Source organism: Megalops cyprinoides, chromosome 5 (genome assembly GCF_013368585.1).
Source record: "Megalops cyprinoides isolate fMegCyp1 chromosome 5, fMegCyp1.pri, whole genome shotgun sequence".
NCBI lineage: Eukaryota > Metazoa > Chordata > Actinopteri > Elopiformes > Megalopidae > Megalops > Megalops cyprinoides.
Window position 1 is genome coordinate 18,993,093 of NC_050587.1, and position 20,052 is coordinate 19,013,144.

Genomic DNA, 20,052 nt, shown 5'->3' on the forward strand with positions numbered 1-20,052 from the left:
CAACTTTTACACATGTAACATAAGGCATGCAGTGAACAACACAGACGGCCTACATGCAACAGTATGGATTTAAGTGGAATCGGTAGTGTTGACTGGAAATGAAAAAACTCACGACTGTCATGATAGCTTACACAGCAGGACTGCAAAAAAGTGTCTACGGCATATCATTAACTCACGTTGTCATTCCTTTAAGTAATTCTAACCCATTTTGTGAGAAAATGTAACACATTCATGCCAATCCAAGCAGGCTTACATTTAGAGTATTTGTAGTATGTTAGCAGATAAGTCAGAATGCTACCCACAAACTAAGGGTCAGTTATTTCACCATCACAGAAGGTTTTTAGTCTTAATCACGCTTCAACTCTTTGTCACTCGTTCAATTTGTTCACTCTTCATCGTCGTCACAGTGAGCGCGCAGCACAAAGACTAACAAGAGTTTCATGTACAGCAACTGCTAACTCCCCCCCTCAGGTAATCATATATAAATGAATTACATTAATTACATATTACACAGCTGTGACTGACCTCAGACCCGAGTTGCCAGGACTACAACAACGCTAATGAGTCAGGACGAGTTTCAGGTCATCACATCACCACATCAAATTACTTTGTGCCTGACAATCTTAGAAGAGTGTTATGGGGCACATATGTAACATGGAAGAGAAGGACTATTAGATAATAACTGAAATGCTTTTGTTTGAACTCACACACATTAGGTAGGGAGGTCCTTTTGTTGGGTAACTATAAGCAAGTTAATGCACATATTTCCTTTCCACTCAAATGATGAAGTTAATGTCAAGAGCAGTATTAGTTTGACTTGACTTAACTGGAAAATCTAATATGTAAAAATGGTTATATTTTGATTACAATCGATTGTACACACAAGTTGTTTGTAACATTATGTAAAACACATTATACATATTTTTCAAGGCATGTTTCATTTTACATTTTCCACTATCACACTGGCCAAAGATACATTTCATATTTTAAGGCTGAGATATGGCCAAACAATTACATAAATATATTTGTTGATATATTTGACAAGTTACATATATAGTCGGTAGTATGAAAATGTCTGACCTATAGGTTTATACACCTTAATCTGCAGATTACAGGGGCCAAAAATTATTGATATTCTTTGTTAGATGTTGGCCAAGTTTCAGCAGAACAAATAAACCTGTTGCCATTATATATTCAAATTGGTGACACCAATTTTTAGTTATGAGTCTGCATTTCATAAATGATCACTCCAGAAAAAAAATATAAAAATAAAACTGAAATGATAAAAATGCCTTCGTCATTCAGAGACCTGTGTGTGTGTGTGTGTGTGTGTGTGTTGGGGGGGGGGGGGGGGGTGGTAGAAAGTCAAACAGAGGCACTGTGGACGTTTTGGAAAACATAAGTGGAGGTCTTGAGGTTCCCATGTTCAGGGCATGAACAAGACCCCTCTCACTGTGGCCTGTAGCCACTCCGCTGAGGCATGTACGAGGGGGCGGGGCCCACATTCTCATCATCTATACCCGCCTCTGCAGTGGGTGTGGTTTGCTGGGACCCCTCCTCCACGGAGCAGAACCCTAAGGGGCCGGAGCTGTGCTCGGCCATCTCGATCTGGTGCAGCTTCAGGGGACTGCTCTCGTCGACTGTCCGGGGCCTTCTGAAATGGCCGGTCCTGGGGTACCTCTGGGTGTGAGGCTGCTCGCCGCTGTCCTGTCCCTGCGGGTCGTCGTGGTGCTCCTCGCTGTCCAGGAGCGGCTGGGTGGACTCGGAGCGGGCGAAGCTGGGCGGCACCTGGGAGGGCGTCTGGCCTTTGTACCCGCTGGCCACCACGGAGGAGTACTGCACGGTGCTGGCGGTGGTCTGGCCCGAGTCGCCCTCGTCGCTGTCCGACACGCTCTGCCTCGGGGAAGACATGCAGGATGAGCCGCCGATGCCGCTGCTGTGCTCCTCCGACAGGTACTTGTCCTTCTTCAGAGGCAGAGAGGCCTTATCCTCCTCGCCCAGGGACTTCTTATCGAACACGTCCACCTCCACCACGCTCACATCCGTCAGGCTTCCTTCTTTAGGAGCTTCAGGCTGCAGGGGACACAGAACAAGGGAAAGACAGAGAGAGTAAGGAAAAGAGAGGGGGAGAGAGGGTGTGGGAGCAAGAGGAAAAGAAGGAGAGAGTGAGGGAGGGAGACAGAGAGGGAGGAAGAGAAAAAGAGAGTGAGAGGGAAAAGGCGGGAGAGAGAGAGAGGGAGGGAGAGCAAGATACAGAGAGGGAGGGAGAGCAAGAAAGAACAGCCCATCACTCAACTGTTACTCTGTTACCGAATAAATAACCAATGTTTTCAACTGCCCGTCTCACATCAGTCTAATGTTTGCATGTACACAGACCAAATACACATGTATGTATGTCTATACAGATTCAAGCTGAGGGTACTGCAGGTCTTCTTAGCGTAGGGACATAGTCTGTTTTAGGTGGGGTACTCTTATAAGATGACTTATATTTATATTTGGCTGGCAGACTTTCATTTCCAAATATGCTACTTAGATCAAAAGCAGCAACCTCAAAGAGAGGAACATGTGCAAAAAGCAGTGTGTTCAGAATTCAGTCAGATAAGTCATTGAAAGTTTCAGTTTCAGTAGACAGCTCAGCTCAAAAAAATCCTCATGTGCCATACGTGCACAAATGCACTTACCCGGGAAGGGAAGTCAGGGGACCAGTTAGCGATGGTGCTGTTGGACGGGTCTGGAACCTGGGGCCAGACGTGTTTCTTAATCCTGGGTGTGAGGGGAAGAGCCGCTTGTCACACATTCAAGTTCACATGTTTGAAAGTCACTCATGTTCTGTACCACGACTTGAGAAGTTGTGCTTTTGAATCACACCAATGGCCGAATGGTAACGGCACTCTTGACACGTAGCAGTCTGAACCATTCCAGGCTTTGCATGAATCAGTAAACCAGGCCCAGTCATCACTGGTAAAGCAGAGCCTCTAGTCGCAGTTTATGACTACAACTTACTTATTTCACATCAGACAGACATGCAAGTGTTTCTTTTCCCTTATTACTTTTAAGCAGATTTGTCTACTACTACTGACCCTACAGAACCTTGCCTTTCTGTGAGGGGCTTTACTTCCTTACACTGCCGATTTCACAGGGCAATATAATGGCAGCAGTTCAAGGTAAATACGCTCTGCAAAATAAATCAACACTTCTTGCAGGTGTTGCATCATGTGTCATAAAATAGCACAAACTATGAAACGCTTTTCACAAGACATCGAACACGCTGAAGGAGGTGTCAAAATTCAAAAGAAAAAGTAGCCAAATGGCATCCAGCGGTTTGAATTCTTTTAAATGAGTGAACTCATGTTACTCGGATTTACAAAAACCTTGACTATGAGCACCTGCAGAGGCAAGAACAGAGTGATGACTTAACTTAATATCCAATTAAAAAATAAAAATGTTTTAACAGACTTCACACCTGTACCTACATCTAAGCTCACTGGAAGCAAAATTTTCTTTTTACTGCTTTTTAAAATGAAGCTCAGATTTATCAGAAACTATGCAATGTAGTTTTTTTTTTTTTTTCAAGAAATGATAGTGAGACTTTACTTACATTTCCTTCTTGTTGATGCAGACCAGCACCGTCAGCACAGTGAAAAACAGGAAGCCAATGCAAACAAGCACCACAATCGCTTCAATTTCCCCAGATGCTAAATTCAAAACAAGAGAGATGCAAACTGATTTAATGCCAAGGATAGAAAAGGGGAAAAATTGTGAAAAGGGGTTAAGGGTTGTTCATGCAGGACAAAATAGCCAATATTTTGCATGTGAAATTAATTGATTTATGGAGTTTACTGTGACAATGACTGAAGCATTTTGGGAAAAATTTCAAAGATGCGGCAACACTGTGTGTGTACATCAGGGATCTTTAAAGATTAAGAACACTACGCAACGTCCTTACAACTGTGCACAACAAACGCAATTCAACACCAACAAAATTAAACAATCTTAAGTCCTTGTTAATGTGAAAGCGGCCCCACTCAAAAAACACACAGGACAGCTTACAGAAGCTGTCTGAATACAGAGGGACTTCTCCTTTAAACAACATTCATACTGAAAAATGGCTTCACTCAACGTTTAGTTTTTGGAAAGAAATAAATAACTTCAAAGTAATGCTCAGAATGGCATAGCCTCGCTAACAACCTGCTCAACGGATACACAAATGTGACAACATAATGTGTACAATATCAATAGAGGGGGAGGTACTGTTACTGCGTTGAAAGCCAACACGTACCGTATTTGAGAGTGTTGAATGTAAAGCCAGGGCCGATCGTTGACCCCCCTGCTGTGGATGCCATCACCCACACCACGTATTTGCTCTCAGCAGACAGCGATCGCAGTTTGCACGAGGTGGCATTAGCAGGGAGGGTTATGACTGCAGAAATAAAACAGTGCTGTAATGTCACACGTCTGGCCATATTAACCACGCAATGCAGACTTGAGAGATTAAATTTACAGTTTATGCTCCTGCATTTTTTTCAATGAAAGCGTACGTGCTATTCACAGAAATAACTACAACTATTTTACAACAGTTACTACTACTACAACCACTACAAATAATACACAAAAACTCATAATAAACTAAAACAGCTGCAAACTCTGTTGTCTTACATTTTTCAGTGTCCCCTGTTTTGTAGAATACAGTGTAGTTGGTGATAAATCCATTCATCTGGTCTAGAGTAAGCTCATCCCACTGAAATTCCATGTGTGTCTTCCCCGTGCTCTTCTCTCTCACTGAGGGGCCCACTGATGGAGCTGCATTTCCAGCGATGGACGAGACAGAAAATATTCACATTTTTAAATCGAACCTTCACAATGCATTTGCTTTGTTTTTGCAGTTGTTTGGTGAATCCACTAAGTGGCTAATTTTAAATTTACTGGGTAAATTAGAAGTGAATATTTTGGATTGGCTTTGAGGAGTAACACTCCTAATCCTGTAAATTCTGAAAAACAGTGTCAAACGGCTGGGGGAGGGGGGGGGGGGGGGGTGTGTGTCAAAAAAACTTACGTCCTTGTTGGAGATACGCTTGTACAGTCACTGGTTTCCCAGGTTTCCCTTGGTGTACTGGGTACACAGACACGTTGTAACGTTTGAATGGTTGAAAATCACCTTGATAGGAAAGAGCAGAAATTAGTTGTAGATACAGCAGGCAACTGTGCACAATCACCAACAACTTCATGCATCTGTACATGCTGTGTAAACTTGTGTATAAATGTACATGCGCATTGCGTGGAGTGCAAGCGTTGTGACACCGTGATTTGCGGGACAAGACCTGGACTTCAGACAGGTGTTTGTTTAGAGGGTGAGTGAGACATTGTGCACACAGAGAGTAAATAAATGTTCTTTGGCTCCACCTCGCTCAATCTCAGTTGCCTTTTTAAGACTCTTTGCTTCTTTCGATGGCTATTTATTTGCTCTCGTTCTTACTCCCCAGCCTCTCTCAAATCCCAATAAAGATTTTTTTTTTTTTTTTTGCCATGGAACACCTAACAGCTGTGTTTTATATACCACATAAAAACGCTGTTACGCGGGACTGTCTGCATGTGGTCCTGTTCTCTCCCCCTCAAAGTATAGCGCAATGGTGGTTTCGAGGCCAAGCTGTACTGCTTGCTGAAAGACACAGTCAAACCTGCAACGTGAGTGGGGTGGTAGAACGCTCACCTTTGAGGGAGGCCTGCCTGGCAGAACCTGGCTCTCTCTGCCAGTCCATGGCTCCGTCGCTGACCGATACCCACTCCAGCACATATTCTGTGAGGTTGGGGCGCGGCGGCTCCCATTCGACCCACAGAGTACCGTCCCGTGGCAAGCAGGTCACATTTTTCACTGGCAGGGGGTCTGAAACAGCCACCATTACACATCAGTGCTTGCGCCGCTGCGTCCCCCCCGCCCCCTCGCCCCCCCGCTAAACTCCACAGAACAAAAACAATGACAAAAAAAAAATCATAGGCAAAATAAACGCGAAGCAGACCTACCCCGATTCGTTTTAGGGATGATCAAATATGCTGCTGGAGATGCTCCAACTGAGTTGTGTGCTGTGAGTGTAATTAAAACAGGTCTTTTTACAGACGTCTTGTACATCTGATCGCCTTCACTGGCTTGGAAGCTTTTAACTTTGCCATCTTCTTGTACTGTGATGTTATATCCCACAATTCTTCCATTTGAATGAACGGGAGCCTGTGGTTGTAAACAAAAACATTATTCAATGGAAATGAAATAGATAACAACTGGCTTTACAGAGGTGACAACATATGACAATTCATCAAAAAATATGTTCACTGAAGAACACTGCTTATTTTTTTCTGAATCAAAATAATTATTTATGGCAATTAATTTACAGCACAGCTGCCAACTCTTGTAAAGTACATTACAAAATATGGTAAGGGCACAAAATTTCTGTTTTACCTTCCACATCAGCTCAACACTAGTTTCAGCACAGTCTTCAGATGAAGTTATGTATCTCCATAAATCTGGTTTACTAGAGGGTTCTGAGTAATGGCAGAAAGACAAGGGGACATATAAAGTAAATATCAGGGAAGCTAGTATGCAGACCACAAAGACACAACACACAATGTCCTGGCACAGAGAACACACATGCATTCTCACAACTGACACCAGTATTTCCTTATGATTACACAAATCAAAGGAAATCAGTAAAAGCAACGTGATAAAAACATTTGTACAGTGACAACTTCACCAAAATCATTTACTCAAGGTGTCTTGTTTTTTAGACTGCCATGTCTGCAAATCGCAAAGCTTATCTTGAGCTTTGAAAGGAAAGATCTGATCATTTCTGTGGCAGAACATGCTTCAGCAATAGAAAATTCTCTAACAGTAGTCACATACTGGCTTCGGGAGTCTTGGCGGTGGCGTTTTGGCTCCATTCACTCCAGTAGCCATAGCCGTTCTGGCTCATGCATCTCACTTGAAAAACGTACTCCGTATAGGGTTCCAGATATTGAACTCGAAATGATTCTATGGGGCCAAGGGTATCATTCGGAGGGATCTAAAACAAAAATCAATAGCTTAATTTGCAATATAAAGTCATAACAACATATACATACATAACATAACATAACAATTCTGAATAGCCAGAATAAGGTGAATGTAATCATCTTTAAAAATTGTTTTTAAACTCTGAGATTAAACCTTGTACCTTTGGCAGCTAACAACCCCTACTGGTCACTAAATACCAATAAACCAAGCTGTAGTAAGAATCAGAGGTCAGGGTTTCCTTTTTAATCATACTGGGTCCTCAGCACAGAGCTCAACAAACTGTTCCCACACATTTCAGTGGATGTTAAGAAGTGTTGAGGAAGCTTTTTTTGATAACCACATTAAGGGCAAAACAGACTGGTGAAATAGTTGAAACCACCATGGATGCTACCACAAAAAGCCTTGCTGTTGACATTGGGGAAGGATAGAAAATGAATGTCGTCTGGATCTTACATTAACAGCAAAGGAATTATGAAAGATCTGTTACACTGCTTCAAATTATAATGGTAATCATTTATCATTATAATTCTTTTTACTAAACTTTTCCTTATTCAGTCTGCTTGCATACACAATGTGGTTGATTAAATGAGTCCTTTATCTTTCACACACACACAGCAAATATCCATAAACCAGCTTTTATGCAATTTTACCTCTGACCACATGTCAGATCCAGCAGCACAGAAGCGGATGTTGTACTTCAGGCTAGGGTAGACAGATTCAACAGATTGGTTCCAACGTACAAGAAGTGATGTAGGAAATCCTTGTTCAGAAGTCACATGTACTTTCAACGGTGGGTTTGGTTTTACTGTAAAACAGGACCAATCATTATTAGTATGGTGACGTGTATTGCCATTAATTAAAAATTACACTGATTTAAGAGTCTCATAAACACGTACTTATATCTACTGGATCCACTGTATACACATCTGATCTTTCCTTGCCCAGTTTGTTCTCCGCTTGTACCCATATGTCCACACTCACATAAACTGGCAAGGTTTCAAAGTGTACCTGCCCTCTGTCTCTCTCAGCTGCGAAGCTATGATTCTTTGTAGGTTCTCTGAGAAGAAACAAGAATAAAGCCCATCATTACCGTCATGCCTAAAATAACAAAACAGGAGTTATGCTTTCTGAACCGGAATATAACATATCCGTCGCAGTTTATGACTCCTGGTTCAACGCTTATTAAACACCTGCAAACAATAAGAGATAAAACACAGGTATACTCTTTGGTTGGCCACGGCTTGCTTGTCGTCGGGTATGAATAAGTCATTTGGAATAGATGTGTCTGATATGCAGCTTATGACCAAACTAAGAATAATCATGGGTCCAGCTGAAGATTCGTTGCAAACATTAATAGTGTTTGTTGCAAAAACCCAGTGCGCTCATCAACATGATCACAATACCTACTGATTAATGCATTGCTTTCATACAGAAGTTACATTTATAAACACTGCATTGTTGAAGGAATACTTACCTGACAATCAAGGTATAACTGGTGTCCAGAATGGGGTCTCTGGTCCCAGGGTCCCACCAGCATGTCATGGGAGACCGTGAAGGATTATGAACAGACAAGACCACCATGCAGGTCAGATTCCTTGGCTTTTCAGGGGGATCTGACAAAGGAAAGCAAATGTTGATTTAATGCTACACTGTATTTCATCAGTAATGTGAACAAGTCAACAGTATCATTACCATCACAGAACACGGGCCTGATGCCTGGTACATCCTATACAAAGCAAGTTGTCAGATTCCTGGACATATTGGGTAATGTCATGCTGATTGTATGGAAGATTTAGCTTCAGGAATGTGAAAGTAGCTGTGAAGCACGGTAAAAGTTTGGCTTTTCAGGTGATCTGGGATAACACCATAATAAAAAAAAAAGATGTTTTCTTGAGCTCAGAACTGCTTTTGGAACCAGAAAACCAAGCAAGGATGTACACACAATAATGGAAACATTCATTTACATCAACATTTATTTACAAATTTTAAGCTACAGATATTTTAATTGTTCTGCTTGATAAAATGGTACATAATGTAGGCCACAGCCTTTATCCTGTCAATGATATTGTAAGATTTCTGCCCTTAAAAAGACTATCCCTACCAATGATGAAAAAAAAAAAACAGCATTACATTACTAAGCCATGTATTGGTATTTATTTTGATTTTGGGAAAACCTTGGAAGTCATACTCACATCCCACACTGAAAAACACTCCATGCACAATCCTAGGGGAGCTGTGAAGTGATGCCAAACGTGTTATAACGTTGCACTTCAAGGGGCTCTCCAGGTCACTGGTGACGTTCACAGTCATGCTCGCGGCTGAGTCGTTAAGTTTGGTGTAATACTCTTTGGGCACCGGGACATTTTTAAAGTCCCAGTAGATGTCATCAGCAGTGGCTCCAGTCTCTTTCTTTCCCTTTTCTGACAGAACGCAAGTTGCGGTGAACTCCTTACCGACCTCCAACACTGGCGACTCTGGGAAAATTCTCCCACAGCAAAATTCAACACTGTCTGTTAAAACAAAGACAAGACAATCACTTGTATGTGTCCTCAGGGGATTGAATAGTATTGCAGTTACTGTTATGGTTTGAGGCCATGCTCTAAAAACCATACTTACTGGAGGCAAGGACCATACATGCCCAGGACAGAAGCAGCAGGGCTCTATGGGAGGCATCCATCTCACTGTTGCTTTCTCCGTCTGAGGGGAGATGCATGCATGTTAATTCAAAAGCCTTGTGTTGTAACTCGCCCACACAAAAAAATGTATACATTTATCTCAGTAATCTTTTATATATATATAGTCTATATACATATCTATAAAATGTATATGTATGTATGTATGTATACACACACGCACGCACGTTAGATAATATTTACTCAATCAATATATTTAAAATAGGTACCTTTTGGCCATTTCCAATATATTTCTGATTTGCATTAACATATTTTAACAGTCAAAAATGTGATTTCCTGTGTTTTGCTTGGTATTTGCCCATTGATCTATACAGAAAACAATGTGAAAATAGAACATCTGCAGTCAGTGCTGGTTTGCTATAGTTCTTGGGGGGGGGGGGGGGGGGGGTGATTTAAGAGCTTCAGGATTAGCCTCAGGTTACAACTGGGCTTGAGCTCATGAGACCAATCATGTTTAATCGGTCATTTACATATCCCTGCCCCTCTGTGCTGCCCTTGACCCGCTGTGACCTCCCAGGTCAAACACAGAGAGATCCTGTAGCTGTAGCTATGCACTTCGCTACCTTGCCAATCATAATAAATTCATGAAATCCACTCTCTGGAAGGGGATCACCTAGTTAGCACTGTTTAGCTAACTAAGCTATTTGACTCTATTTGGTTTTTCTATTTGACACTATTTAGTTAAACAGTAAATGGATGGAGATAATGTTTATGATGAAAACGGTAGCTCACATGGTCTGTTGACCAGCTAGCCAGTAAACGAGAGGTTAGCTACAGCTGCAGAGAAACTGCTGCCCTCCCGGGCTTTTCTGGTCCTCCTGCATCTTACACGTACAGACTCCAAACATATTTGTAAATATGTAGTAGATGTAATAAGTAGATGTCAGCTGTCTCAACACTTGTAAGAATCTAGTAATGGACATGTCAGTCTGCATTTAAACACGAGAAGCAGTTACATAAAAGAATATATAATTTTGTAGTCTCCGTAAGGTGCTTTTCCTTATGTTTGTGGTGTGTGATCTGATCTGGCTGACTTCTCTCTCTAGTGCCTATGTGTAGCAGAGCTGAAGTGATTAGCTCGTGTGAGTCCTGCGTAAAGCCTTAGGTAGCGGGTAGCAGGTAGCCGAGTGGTTGCAGCGGCTACGTCACTCCCCCTGAGACCTGGTTAAGTAGTGTTGTCGCCGACAGGCTAACGGCAATTTGCCTTTAGCTCAACTGGCAACGACGCTGGCTTTAAGGGGATGGCAGCGAGCAGTAAGAACCTCAGTTCGAAACTCGCTCGCTCGCCGACCCACGTAACATCATATTAAAACACAACGCAAGATACCACCCGTTACATTGGTGCCGTGACCCGGATCACTGGCTAAAGCACAGCTTGGCCGCCAGTGGTCGCTGAGGAGTCAGAGGAGGTCAAAGGGGGGTGAGTGTAGCAGAGCTGAAGTGATTAGCTCGTGTGAGTCCTGCGTAAAGCCTTAGGTAGCGGGTAGCAGGTAGCCGAGTGGTTGCAGCGGCTACGTCACTCCCCCTGAGACCTGGTTAAGCAGTGTTGTCGCCGACAGGCTAACGGCAATTTGCCTTTAGCTCAACTGGCAACGACGCTGGCTTTAAGGGGATGGCAGCGAGCAGTAAGAACCTCAGTTCGAAACTCGCTCGCTCGCCGACCCACGTAACATCATATTAAAACACAACGCAAGATACCACCCGTTACATATGCACTTGCAGCTAACAGTGATCACAGACAGAGTCAAGGCATAACAGCAGCCTCAACAAATATGCTGTTAGCCATACTCTGGGCTGTGTGTTACAGCACATTAAAGATTAAAGATTAACAGCTGACCCTGCCTGACTATACCATCACAGCAGGTCGACCCACTGGCTGGTGTGTGTGTGTGTGTGTGTGTGAGTGTGTGTGTGTGCGCACACACGCGCATGTGTATCCATCTTAAGGTTGCACTGTGCTGTCATAAGCCATTTTTGTGAATGAGCCTTCTTTCTGAAATACAGGGCCATGCAACTTTGTTCATGTTTTGAGGGCATGAGGGTGCTAGAACGTCATGAGTATTGTCCGCCATACAGCAAACATGTATGTGGATATGTATGGCATTAGAAAACAAATTTTGGGAAATGTGTCGTGGCCCACCCTCCTTGTTCCAGGCAATCTGTATTCCCAGAAAAAGAAGGCAATCTGGCAGTTCCCATTCCCAGAATTACAGGGTTACTTGTTTCCAGGCGACAAAAAACAAGAGTTAACAGTGCTGGATCCCGGAACACTCCCCCCTCCCCCGCCTTGAAAAACCTGATAGTTTTGCCAATTCCCACAATAGTTTGGATGAACATGCCAGAAGTTAAATGCCTTTTTTTTTAAACCAGTTGTCTTCACAATCATTGATTCATAGCCCAAAGGGAACTTTTCTTCGCCATGGAAGATTAAAAAATAATTCACCAGCCAAAATAATTTATTGCATTTTTAAATATACTATAATTGTGCAGAGTTGTTGTGCAACACTGCAACTGTTAATTAAATTATCTTTAATTCATATCCAAGTAATGACACATTTAATGCAAAATAAGCACTTGCATTTCTTCAACAGACAACTTGTCATTAAACAGTAAGTTAAAGAAAAATGATAGACGTATGAACAGAATTATAGTGGATTATAGTGTCAACTTTCCATGACATACTTGCATTACATCTGACATCTTAATCAATGAACTTTGCTCTTCAGTCCTGTAAGTGCTGCAATTACAGGACAGTGACATGCCTTTTCATCTGACCTACAAAGATTAAGCTATTCCCTAGTTATCAATTTGATTCAAACTGTTGATAATTTACATTATTCTTTACATAGTAGTTAGTTTAGTGAATGACTTTAGATTGTGAACTTATCAGGACAATTACTGGCAATCTAAAATTCCTAAAGCTTTCTCAAATTAACCAGCTGCAAAAATACCTGAATTTTGTCATTTTCCGCCTCATGACCCCAGAATATGTCTCCACATTTTTAAATAAACACTAGAGAAGGCTGTCAAAATATGTGATGTGACAGACACAGTAAAGGGTGGCTAACTACCTTTTAGACTTAAACTGGCAAACGAGGGGTTAAATCAAGCAGAATCTTGCCACAGTAGAAGCATGTGCTTTGCACTGTCATATGTAACTTGTGATAGGACAACCACAGACTGTACAGAGAAGACCAACACGAGACTTCGACAATGGAAGATGACAGAGGGACAAGGGAAAGATGACATTACCCCCCCCCCAAAAAAGAAAACACCATAGGAACCTGACTGAAAGGGGTGTGCATTCTGGCATCTTGCATTTTATTTTACAAGGGTTCCTTGAATGACATAGTAGGATGTGATAATTTGGTTTATTTATTTGTGCAAAAAGCACCTTGCAAAGGGGCTGATGACCCTGCAACTTTAGGACGCCAATGAGAAAATTATGAATGACTGCAGCAGGAGTTAACACTAGTTTTTAGCTTTAGATTTTTTAATTTACATTTTACACTTAGAAGTAAACGGGACAGTGAATTTAATAGAATCCCTCTCCCAAAACAATGGATGAAAATGGTTCCATTATGTCAACAGTTACCACTAATGGTGTTCTGGCTTTTATCATGTTCCTAATGAACGCCAATGCTGGTCTTGATCTCCGTGTTATACAGCAGTGGTTTATACTGATATCATCCTATATCTGCATAGCCTTGGTTTTTATATAGTTTTTGAGAGTTCATATTCACCGTTATCTGTTCCATGTTTTCTGCCCACAGCGATCGTGCGGTTAATCACCACAGTGACCTTTAAAGACAGTTTAACAGCTCAGACTCACTTCTGGCTGAAGACCTGACTGATGACTGACTGGCTCACTGTTGCATACTATTCAGACTAAAAGTATTTGTTACGCATTGGACCATTTAATATTAGAAAGAAATCCCTGACTTTTCACACCTAAGTTGCTGGCCTATTCCATGTATTATCTGCTCTTTTATCACTGGGGAAAAAGCCTACACCACTTGACCATTTTGATTTTTCCAGCTATAAGTGCACACTAAATCTGAAATCTTAATTTGTCCTGCACAATTTCAATAGCAAGTAAACAGTAAAAAAGTAAAAATTAAAATAGTAATAATTATTAATTTAGTATGACTTAGTAATAACGAAGTAAAATTTCAATAAAATATAGTCTGATGTTTGAGGAACACAGATTTGACAGGTGAAGTTCTGCTTATGGATAGCTGGTCATGAGTGAGACTCCTCAATTCAATATGTAGGCTGCGCTGCATGCTGAATAACATGCATTCTTTCAGAGCATCCATAACCTTGCTGTTGGTCTCACACATTAGCTTTGTTACTTCCTTATTTCACAAGCACTTTCATATGTCTTCAAGGCAAGCAAGTGCAAAGATGGCTTAATGTCCCCTCACAGTAAGCAACAGATGTAAAGGAAGTATAACTACAAGATTAACTAAGCAAAGCAAATTTAAAACCACTATTACATACTTTGCATGACAATGGCTGAAATTGCATCTATTTATAAATTCAACTTCTCCTTTTGTCAACATGCTGGGGTGTTTCTGAGGGCCAGATGTCTGCTTTATTATTACTGTGGAAATTAATATGATTTCAATTCAATTTTTTCCCATCAGAGAACAAGCTTCCCTTATCGCTGAATACGTGCGACAATCTACTATGTGCAAATGCATGTGCATTTTTATGATTTCAAAAAGGTTATTTGCACACAGACCACTACATAGGATTTCCGAACCGCTTTGCAAAACCAATTTAAAAAAAAAAAAAAAAAACAGTACACATGAAGGACTCCAACTATTAATGTCACAACGTTGACGTCTTGCTCAGGTCTGTTATTACTCAGTACTGTGCCAAAAAGCTGCCAGATGGAACAGACTCGTGTCTGGTGTCTTTTTTTTTGGAGGCAAGCTGTACCAAACACTGACATATCCACATTCACCTTCTCAAGCTGTCCTCCACTGCTGTCTTTCATGCAGTGCTGAGAGGGCGAGTGCCATGAACTGTGTAAAAACGCAACATGCAGAACACCTTTGAACAAAGTGAAATGTGAGCACAAGTAGCCCAAGTATGTGTGAATCCGGCCCCTCTTGTAACCAGACATCATATCAGAGGATGGCCTAAGCCAAGACACTCAGTCTGGCTCAAAATATTGAAACCATGACCAAAACAATGGCCATGCTGAGGTACGCCTTAATCCTGGCTACTGTAAAGATGGCATAAAATTGGCCAAATTTAATTTCTTGCAACTGTAGGAGCAATTTATCCATTTGCAATGCGCAATGGTGCTGCTATTCCACAGGCAGGGAAGAAACAGCCCTCTCACACCTTTCAGGTGAATGCAGGTGAACTGCAAACATTTGTGAAACCTCCTAGATGAAAACCATACACAGCAGATTCAGGACCTTTGCAAGACTCCATTTTCCATTTTTAAGGATCTTGATGATATTCTAAAAGTTCTACATAAGTTGACAAAGACGACGAAAATGGGGACAACCAATTGTCTGTTTAGTCTCTGCTGTTGCATGCATAATATTGGCAGAAAGTCCCCTTTGTCACAACTCCTAAATATTACTACTACCCCTGTACTGCAGAACCACACACCAGCCCTCCCCTATCAAGGGTTAGTGCCGTTTTCAGTACTGCAATGAAATGATAGCTTGCCATGGTTTCAGTTACACATGAAATTCTTGTCTTCAGAACATACTGTCCTAATAAAATCCTTACACAATTTACTTACTCGTTTTCCATGTCAAAGATGCTAGTGTTATGGTTTATTCATATATCCATAAAATTTAGTGGTGGGAGCTGTAGCTAACTAGGAGAGCGAATTTGTAAATATTCCATTTTACATTCCATTCCATTCATTTAGCAGACACTCCTACTTAGAGTAACTTCCAGCATAGCAGAACATAAATGTATCCATTCATGCTGAAAGAGCAACAGTGTCAGACCAGGCTAACAACACTCCCAGACCAGTGAGTGTGAGCATAAACACTATTCAAGCCCTACCACAAGTTAATTTGTGCAACCTGACTAGACAAGGGAAGCCAAGTATACAACTACACATGAGTCACTAGATCAAATAATCAAACTCAATACTACACATAAAATAAACTGCATTTTAAACGTGTTTCCACCTTTTACTCATGTTTTCAGCACTACATTACTCTCAGCCAGCTGATAACAACTTGTTATGTATCTTGTTCTGGAAGCAGACTGTGCATTCATTTATGTTTGACTATATATATTTATCAATCAACTGATTGATCGGTTAATTGATACTGGTACTTGTGTAAATGCAGTGAGCACAAACTGAAAATTTTTGAAAAAATAAAAAGGCATGCTGTAAAAGCATAAAATATACTATATATTATATATACTATACAACTACAGTGAAGCCACAATATAAGTTAATGAAAACTGAACAGGAGCCTATTATGGATATGTGAATGACCTTGATAACATTTCAGCAATGAGCCTAGCTTCACATTACACACCTGGACCTCATGAGTCTCTCACACCCATGTTCAGATTAACCACAAAGTGGATTTCTTTTTCCCGAAATCGTAGATGGCAGTTACTACACATTCCCAGGAGTTCAGTGTCAGTATATTTTTCCAGACGTAACATATTTACATCTATTAAAGACAAAACCTATACAGCATCTGCATGTGAAACCTCCTGATTTATCAGTATTGGAATCAGAAGAACTGGCTGGTCGCAATCGGTATTGACCCACAAACCTTCTATTGGTGTTCCCCTATTCTTACTTTTTCATTTTTATACTTCTGCAATCTTATGCTCTCTACACGTGTGTGTGGCCACAATGGCTGTGTCACTATGAAGGGACCTAGACTAATAAGCACTATACTTGATGCAGTTCGTGCATGGATCCTACACCTGATTTAACACGCTCATACTATCAGCACAGAAACATCCGCGATAATTCCCAATCAAATTTCTAAGTTCACTGGTGCTCATAAATCAGAGGAATGCAAAATTTCGTATTCCACTGCGAGTATTTTGTTGTCATTTCACGTCACGGTATTTTGCACAAAAAAAACTATCGCTGTACATCTCTCTCCAGTTTCTGTGGATCTATCACTTTCAGTATGCTGATTTTTTATTATGTGGTCTTGCGCAAAGGTTTCATTCAAATGAACGAGACAACGCTTCCGTTCCGAATGTCAGATATTTAAATGACCTCACATACTTTGCAAAATAAAAAAGCATATTTTTCCAAGTAGCACAGCACACGCTCATGTAAAAGCACAAGAACAGGTTTCAGTACGTTTCACCAAACTGTTCAGTACAACAGCTGCCTCGGCCTAGAACACAACACAGTCCTAAAATAAGACGCACAAAGTCACCAGTTACAAGTTACTAAATAACGTGATAACATTGTATTGCTAGTATCAAAATTCTTGAGAATAGTGACTATCGTATCTTACCAATATTAACGTTACTAAGAAAATGCTAAATAACACTCTGCTGTACCTTAATAGATATTGTCGATTCTTACCCAATTCGCTCGCTATTTAACCTAGTAAAAATGGCCAGTCCTAGAAAAAGTAAAAATTTTCGCAGCTACAGCTAGCAAAAAATATTAGTTAAAATCAAGAGCTCATAAATTTCACAGTAAAGCAGTGGGATTTACAGCTAGCCAGCTAGCGTTAGGCCTCCTTGGATGAATCTGGATCACAGCAATGTTTATTTTCATGTTCTCTGTTCGGTTTCGTTTACGTTTTTGCTAGTTATCAAGTCTAACTATGGTAGTTTGTATCGCTCCACTGCCAACTGCGCAAACAGGTTAGACTGCGTCGATAATGATAGCTATCGATGCTGCGTACGGTACGCTGGCTGCCTAGCTAGCTCGTTACAGTTTCATGGAACAGCTACGATGGATAACCAGTTACTCCAAACTATATTGTTTTGGCAACCTATGTAGCCACTTGACCTGCACTTCGGTTCTAAAAGAACATATTTACGTTGGTTAAATTCTTTAATCTGCAAGCTAACTAGCTAGCCTACGTAAATCTCGACTGCTTTAACCTGAATAGGCCTGCAGGCTAGAGTTAGCTACGGGACGTTAAGCAAGCTAGCTAGCTAACTGGACAACTACACAGCACATCATACGCGTCACAACCACTACCCCGTCTAGGTCGCTGGCCGCCAACATGCTAACAAGTTAATTCTCTTTTAAAGCTTACAAAACACCCCGTACTCACATTTAAGACATTGAATCGCTGCTTTTATATCTTCAGACCTGTCTGCGTTGACCTCATGTTTTAATCGACCATATCTCACTCATCAGTTATCCTTACTGTGTGACATCTGTACGTCTCCCCTGCTGTGCCACCATGTCTGAGAATGTGCGTGCTTGTGCGCACTCTGTGATCATGGTAGGTCATTCAAGAAGTGACGCACCACGGAGGAGCTAACGATTCGTTGTTCCAGCTGTCAATCGTGACTTAGGCCTCTGCATCACGGCTGAACGACGAAAATTCCCGTTAACTCTCCTCCCTGTTTGCTTGAAATGTTATTGAATTCCTTTTAGTGTACGCCGCGAACCCCCATGTGGCGTCGTCGAAGAGCTAACCCAGGTATACCCAAAATGAACATATGCGCCTACGCCGTTATCACTTCATTGATTAATTGGTTCTTCTCTTTTTTGTGTTTTGTAGAAATCCATGGTTTGCAAGTGTATTCATTCAAGTGCACATGTATATTTCTGTTCACACAGTATGAGGAATAAAGTAATATCACTCACTAATATAATTTAAAAATGTTAAATAAAATTATTAAGGGCAAAACATTAATTCCTTTTCCAGGTTAGACATGTGAGTGTCTAACTTTGTATTAATTTTGCTTGTGTAAACTTCACTGTTTACGGCAGTAGACTACATGTTAAGTTGTCCGTCCCAGAGGAGAATTCTGAGGAGTTTTTTTTTGGGAAACCATTCACGAGGAATTGGCCATCAATTGATTGCAGCAAGCCCCTCCCGCTTCTTCACAAGTCTGAACACAAGCCAGTGCTCGAGATGAGTCATTTTACAGGAACAGTGTTGCTTGGAAACTCCGCAGCCTGTTTTACATGAATGACCCTGTCTGTACAGGCAGGGTAGTCTGTACAGCGCAGGGCAAAAATAGAACGACTGGAGACAGTTTATAGACAGAATACCCGGATCTTTGTCGTCCTATGAAAATTAAATCAGCTATTCAACAAATGACAGGTTGAAGAGGCTTTCCTTCCTTGCTTTTACCTACAGAGAAGGGCAGTGGATAAGGGGCAAGGGGAAAAGGCAGATTTCCTTTTCAGATACTGCAACTACTTGGAACTTCAGCATACCAGCATTTTATATGTCCAGGGAACTGGCTTCATATTATCCTATCCAGTATATATATTCTGTTATTTCTGTTACTTTGCTTTTTGAATTGATTGTGGACCTGAAATATATAAGGTAATGCTTTTGCTTTTGAACATAAAAACAGCTATGCATATCTTAAGAATGTGTTATTATTGATACTGTTTTATTGGTGGAAAATGTTAGGCATTCCTGCTTGATTAAAAAACTGCCCCCCTTCAAAAAAGATGACGAGCACAGAGAAAGTAAGCCCTTCTGGTTAATAATATGTACAATTGTCCTCACAATCAGTTGGGTCATGCATTTTACTTAAACTAACTTATTAGCTTCTAAATTACTTGAAGTCCAAAAACTTGAGGTTTGAGACTTTACATTGTCAAACTGGTATTTGTATGTAAATGGAAGAAATGTTTTCTGAAGTTGTGTGCTATATATCAACAGTCACTGCAAGATTCCTTCATTCACAGTGAGTCACTAATACTTCTCTTCAAAGTTCTTCATCTTCTGTAGTTTTTAAGGAATTAAAATAAATGATGAAAGGCTGCTTTGATGTAAAATTTGTGACAATGAAGGGCAATTACCATCAGAATATGATCTTTTATATAAACATATTTGCATTTCATGTGAACTTCCATTTTAATTGGGTCTATACCAAAGCACATTTTAATATGGTTCTGATGCGCTTGTTTTTATTTTAAACTGTGGGAAGTTGTAATGGTGTGGGATATGTCCTCCCAGTGACATAGCAGCACTAAGTACAATGTGAATTAACAATTTTTTGAGACAGTATTGTTTTCCTCTAATGCAGTATGTTTCCACAACCAGCCCTGCTTGTGTATAGGTCACATAAAACAGTGACCTTTCCATAGGATGTTTGGGTCAAGTTACTATTTCTTAATCTAAATACTAATCTACTTCCATC

General features: G+C 40.9%; 1 protein-coding gene across 3 annotated transcripts; it reads right to left on the reverse strand.

The window, feature by feature from the left end:
- Nucleotides 1-1,349: 1,349 nt before the first annotated feature.
- LOC118777447 (interleukin-6 receptor subunit beta-like) lies at nucleotides 1,350-18,141 on the reverse strand. Of its 3 annotated transcripts, none has more exons than XM_036528348.1 (16): nucleotides 17,994-18,141; nucleotides 9,656-9,736; nucleotides 9,232-9,552; nucleotides 8,514-8,652; nucleotides 7,936-8,096; nucleotides 7,690-7,844; nucleotides 6,890-7,049; nucleotides 6,449-6,531; nucleotides 6,019-6,220; nucleotides 5,708-5,881; nucleotides 5,054-5,155; nucleotides 4,657-4,800; nucleotides 4,280-4,420; nucleotides 3,599-3,695; nucleotides 2,682-2,763; nucleotides 1,350-2,073 (listed from the first exon to the last, which is right to left on the reverse strand). In XM_036528348.1, exons 2-16 carry the CDS (start codon nucleotides 9,714-9,716, stop codon nucleotides 1,450-1,452), a joined length of 2,646 nt encoding a protein of 881 aa, XP_036384241.1. In that variant the 5' UTR covers nucleotides 9,717-9,736; nucleotides 17,994-18,141; the 3' UTR covers nucleotides 1,350-1,449. The 3 variants fall into 3 exon arrangements, with proteins under 3 accessions (XP_036384241.1, XP_036384240.1, XP_036384239.1); XM_036528347.1 differs by having other exon boundaries at nucleotides 9,232-9,549; nucleotides 18,090-18,128; XM_036528346.1 differs by having other exon boundaries at nucleotides 18,090-18,128.
- Nucleotides 18,142-20,052: the final 1,911 nt, after the last annotated feature.

Excerpts from the sequence above, each read along its gene's own strand:
- LOC118777447 (XM_036528346.1), bottom strand. Across the intron at positions 6,221-6,448 it reads GTGTTGAGCTGATGTGGAAG|GCTCCCGTTCATTCAAATGG; the intron begins GTAAAACAGAAA and ends TTACAACCACAG. Across the intron at positions 4,421-4,656 it reads AACAGGGGACACTGAAAAAT|TCATAACCCTCCCTGCTAAT; the intron begins GTAAGACAACAG and ends TTATTTCTGCAG.